A 4,833-nucleotide genomic window follows, 5' to 3' on the forward strand; every position below is an offset into this window, starting at 1 on the left:
ATTTATACATTTTTGCTATTAAGTGTTCATCTGTTTCACATAATTGAATTTCAAATTCTGATTTATTCTGTTCAAATCCAAAGTCTTTTTATCGATTTTAAATTTTTCTTTATATTGCATATAAGAAGGCCATTGAAAAGTATGTCCTTCTAAAACCAATTGCTCTTTTGATTTAATTTTATATTCTCCTTGTTCTTTTTCTAATAAGTCTTTGTATCTCATCCATTTGTTTTTATCTCTTGTTTCAGTTCTATAGAAAGCTTCTTGTATAGAGGTCCACATCAGCATCTTAGGGCATAAAAGTGGTCTACATTTAGTCCAAACTTTTAATAAAGATCTTCTGATATAGTGGTTTTTAAAGTCCACATTAACTTTAACTTTATCATACCACAAATATCCGTGCCATCCAAATCTCAAATTGTGACCTTCCAAATTTAATAATTTTATCATTTCTCAAGGTAATCCATTCTTTAGGCCATACTAAACAGCAAGCTACATAGTACAATTTCAAATCAGGAAGACCCAAACCGCCTCTTTCTTTCACATCTTGCAAAACTTTATATTTTATTCTTGGTTTTTTCCCTTGCCATATAAACTTAGAAATATCGCGTTGCCATTGTTTAAAGGGTGCTTCTGAAGTCAATATTGGAATTGTCTGGAAAAGATATAAAATTCGTGGCAAAATATTCATTTTGATCACCAATATTCTTCCTAATAATGACAATTGTAACTTTTCTCATCGGTCTACATCTTTTTTAATATCTGTCCAGAGTGGAACATAATTATTCTGAAATAAACCAGCATTCTTAGATGTCAGATATACTCCCAGGTATTTTATTTTTTCCTCTATTGTAAATCCAGTTATTTCATTCAGTTTCTTCTGTTGGTGGAAATCCATATTTTTAGTTAAAACCATTGTTTTTTGTATGTTTACTTTGAACCCTGCTAACGACCTGAAATCTCTCAATTTTTGCATTAATGACTCAACCCCCTCCAACAGGTTTTCTAAAGTAATGACTAGGTCATCAGCAAAGGCTCTTAACTTATATTCTTTTTTTTTAACTCTTATTCCCAAAATGCTATCATCTTTTCTAATATCTCTAAGTAATACTTCTAAAACCAATATACATAATAATGGAGACGGGGCATCCTTGTCTCATACCTTTTTGAATTTCACATGGTCTAGTAAAGTCTCCATTAACAATTATTTTTGCAGTTTGTGGTATATATATTGATTTAATCCATTTAACAAAGTTTTCCCCAAATTTCATAGAATCCAAAACTTTAAACATAAAGGGCCAATTTAAATTGTCAAAGGCTTTTTCAGCATCCAAAAATATCAAAGCTGCTTGTTTTTCATAATGTTGTTCCAGGTATTCTAATATATCCAAAACATTTCGAATGTTATCTCTAATTTGTCTTTTTGGTAAAAATCCTGCTTGATCCTGATGGATAAATTTTACAAGAATATTCTTCATTCTTTCCGCTAAAATTGTTGTAAATATCTTATAGTCATTGTTAAATAGAGATATTGGTCTATAACTCTTTGTCAAGGTCAAATCCTGTTGATCTTTTGGAATCAAGGTAATATGGGCTTCTTTCCAAGTTTCTGGCATTACTCCTGTGTCCAAAATTGAATTCATAGTCATTTGTAAAGGAAGGCAAAGCTCCTCCTCAAAATATTTATAGTAAGCCGCTGATAAACCATCTGGGCCAGGTGCTTTTCCACAGTTAATTTTCTTAAAGGCAGTTGACATTTCCTCTAATGTGATGGGATCATTAAGTAATTTTCTCTGTTGATCAGTAAGAATAGGTAATTTTTGTTTAGGCAGATATTTATCAATATCATCTAAATGAACATCTTGTTTTTTATATAATGATGAGTAGTAACAGAAAAAGGCCTCTTGAATGCCTGCATTATCCATTAAAGCTTTCCCCTCATGTTGTATTTTAGAAATTAATCTTTTCTGTCTTTGTTTACGCAATTTATAAGCTAGCCATCTACCTGGTTTATTCGCAGATTCAAAATATTTCTGTTTCGCAAATTTCAATTGAATTTCTAATTCTTGTATCAACATTGACATTTGTTTTTGTAAAAATTTAATTTGTGTATTCAAAGTCTCATCCAATGGATTGTTCCTCATCTCAATCTCTTTATTTTTAATTTCATCTAAAATCAATTGCATCTTCTCTTGTTTTTTTCTTTTCAACTGGGCATTATATTGAATGAAATAACCTCTCATATAAGCCTTGCTAGCATTCCAAAGTCTGTATATTAGTGACTTCATTCATATTCAATTGAAAAAACTCTCTTATCTTTTTTTTACAAATATCTACTATTTCGTTTTTCTGTAAAATTGTCTCATTTAATCTCCATCGAAATGTACTCTTTTCCCCTTTAATAGTCAATTTAACAGGATTATGGTCTGAAAAGGTCTTAGGTAATATTTCAACTTTAGTAACATCCATCATCAAAGTTTTAGAAATCAAAAACATATTTATTCGAGAAAAGGACTTAAATCTCTCAGAATAATATGTATATTCTTTGGAATTTCCATTTAAAAGTCTCCAAATATCTTGTAAATCCAACATGTCTTTCAAATCAAAGAATGTTTGAGGAAGTTTTCCTTGTTTAAGTCTCAGTCCCTTTGGGGACTGTTTGTCTTCCATTAGGGAAATCACCCCATTCCAATCACCCATAAGGCACCAATTCTCATATTGTAAGTCCATCAGTTTGTCCATCAAAGTTTTATAGAATATCCCTTTATCAACATTTGGGGCATATAGTCCAACAAGTAGTGTTTTGACCCCTTGTATACTAATTTCAACTGCCACATATCTTCCTCCATCATCGGTCAAAATCAGTTGTGGATTCAATTTTGATTGTATATACAAAACAACTCCTTTAATCTTTTTTGGTCCAGCCGACATAAATTCTTCTCCAATTTGTTTCCGAACCAAATACTTAATATCTTTTGTCTCTTGCAGACATGTGTCTTGCAGACAATGTGTCTCTTGCAGACAAATTATATCCAAATTCAGTTTCTTTAAAAAATAAAAAAAATTCTTTCTTTTTTGAGCGGCATTTGCTCCATTTATATTCCAAGTTAAATATTTGTAATTCATAAGTATATTTATATTAAAGTTTTTTATAATCCACTCCAGAAGCCCCAAGTTTTGTTAAGTCCACACTGGTTTCGATGTCTTCTGCAGTCTTTTCTTTTTCTTTTTCTTCTATTTCTTTATGGGCATTGCAAAAGTCTGCCTTATATTTTTCCAAAAAAGCTTCTGCCTTTAAAACAGAATTTATTCTAAATCTTTGCTCTTTATACATAAAGGATACTCCTTCTAATCTCTCCCATCTAAAAGAAATACCATGTTCCTTTAATTTATCTGTGAAGAAGGAGTAGTCCTTTCTTTTTCTCAAGATTCTTAAAGGTATTTCTTTTAAGATAATCACCTTTTTACCTGCAATACTCAATCCATCGTTATAATGTTTTTTCAAGATTTGTTCTCTTGTGACCTTCCGTACAAAATGAATTAGTATATCTCTTGGGATCTTTTTTTCTCTAGCATAACGTGAATTGACTCTATAAACTTTGTCTATTTCAGAATTTAAATCTTGTTCTTCCATCTCTAAAAATTGTGCTAATGCGGTAGTAATAAATTTTCTTACATCTTCCCCAGAATTTTCTGTTACTGATCTCAATCTCAGTATGAATTCTTTCTCCCTCATTTCTGCTAATGCAATAGCATCCAGGTTTCGATCAATATCTTTAGTAACTGCTTCTGACTTAATTTCTAACAACTGTACCTGTCCTTGAGTTTTCTTGAGATCAGTTAACAAATCATCCACCACATCTTTCACCTTTTGAACCTCAGTTCTAAATTCTTGAGTCAATTCCTTCTTTAAATTGTCTATTTTTTCACTCATGTTTGTGTCTCTTTGGTCCATCTGGTGGCTTAAGGCAGCAATTGCATCTAGTACTTTTTTCATGTCTCCACCCCCCTCAGCCAGTTCTGTAAAAGTTCTTGTTGATTCTCCTTCCTTTTCTTGATCCTTCTTCCCTCTTAAGGCCATTGTAAGCAGTAGAATGTTCAAGATCTTCAAAGAACAACAATTATAATCCAATAGCAACAGCTTTCTTCCAAGTTCTCTAACAACACAGCAGTTATAATCCCAGCTATAGAAAGCTGACTCTTATTGTTCCCAAATATAGATAATAAAATATATAAACATCTCAGTTCTCAAGCTTTTAAGTTCAACGTAGAGAAAAGGGAAAACTCAGCTATAAAAATCCAACAGCAGTTTCATAATCCAATATATGTTTATGAGCCAAAAAAAAGCAAAAAAGAAAAAAAAGAAATTTTTTTAATCCCATAAAAAAGGCAAACCATTAACAATTTATAAAATCCTCTATTTAAAATCCATAAAACATTTCCATATCATAGCAAAGTCCATTTGTCAATTTCCACCCATTACGTTCCATGACAGAGAATAAAAAGATAACTCACCAGCATCTAGAAGTGTAGTCCAGAGATAGATCTTAGATATTAATAGAACAAAAAAGAAAAGAATTTTTTTTTGTTCTATTAATACCCACCCACCATTTTTGATTTCGGGTCCAACTTTTTTTTGGCCCCCCCAGCCCACGCATCTACTGCCGGCATCACAAATTTTCCTCCCGGGGAACCAAAAACGGCCGTTCCACCAAAGTTTCTGCACATCCGTTCCTAAGCATAAAATTCCACCCTGAATCTCGTCCCACCCTCCGTTTTTGATTTCGGGTGGAACTTTATTTCTGCCCCCTGGCCCTACTGCCGGCATCACGA

The 4,833-nt window shown here is 32.2% G+C and overlaps 1 protein-coding gene across 1 annotated transcript; it reads right to left on the reverse strand.

Moving 5' to 3' along the window:
* Nucleotides 1-3,139: 3,139 nt before the first annotated feature.
* Nucleotides 3,140-4,081, reverse strand: LOC148213669 (uncharacterized). The gene has a single exon (XM_088131090.1). It carries the CDS (start codon nt 4,079-4,081, stop codon nt 3,140-3,142), a length of 942 nt encoding a protein of 313 aa, XP_087987216.1.
* Between the last annotated feature and the right edge of the window lie 752 nt (nt 4,082-4,833).

Source organism: Python bivittatus, unplaced genomic scaffold (assembly GCF_059951505.1).
Source record: "Python bivittatus isolate LINGU-HERP-01145 unplaced genomic scaffold, Pbiv_v1 ctg000870_np1212, whole genome shotgun sequence".
Classification (NCBI taxonomy): Eukaryota; Metazoa; Chordata; class Lepidosauria; order Squamata; family Pythonidae; genus Python; species Python bivittatus.

Bases quoted from the DNA above. Each gene is read 5' to 3' on its own strand.
- LOC148213669 (XM_088131090.1), bottom strand. From the start codon at position 4,081: ATGGCCTTAAGAGGGAAGAAGGATCAAGAAAAGGAAGGAGAATCAACA.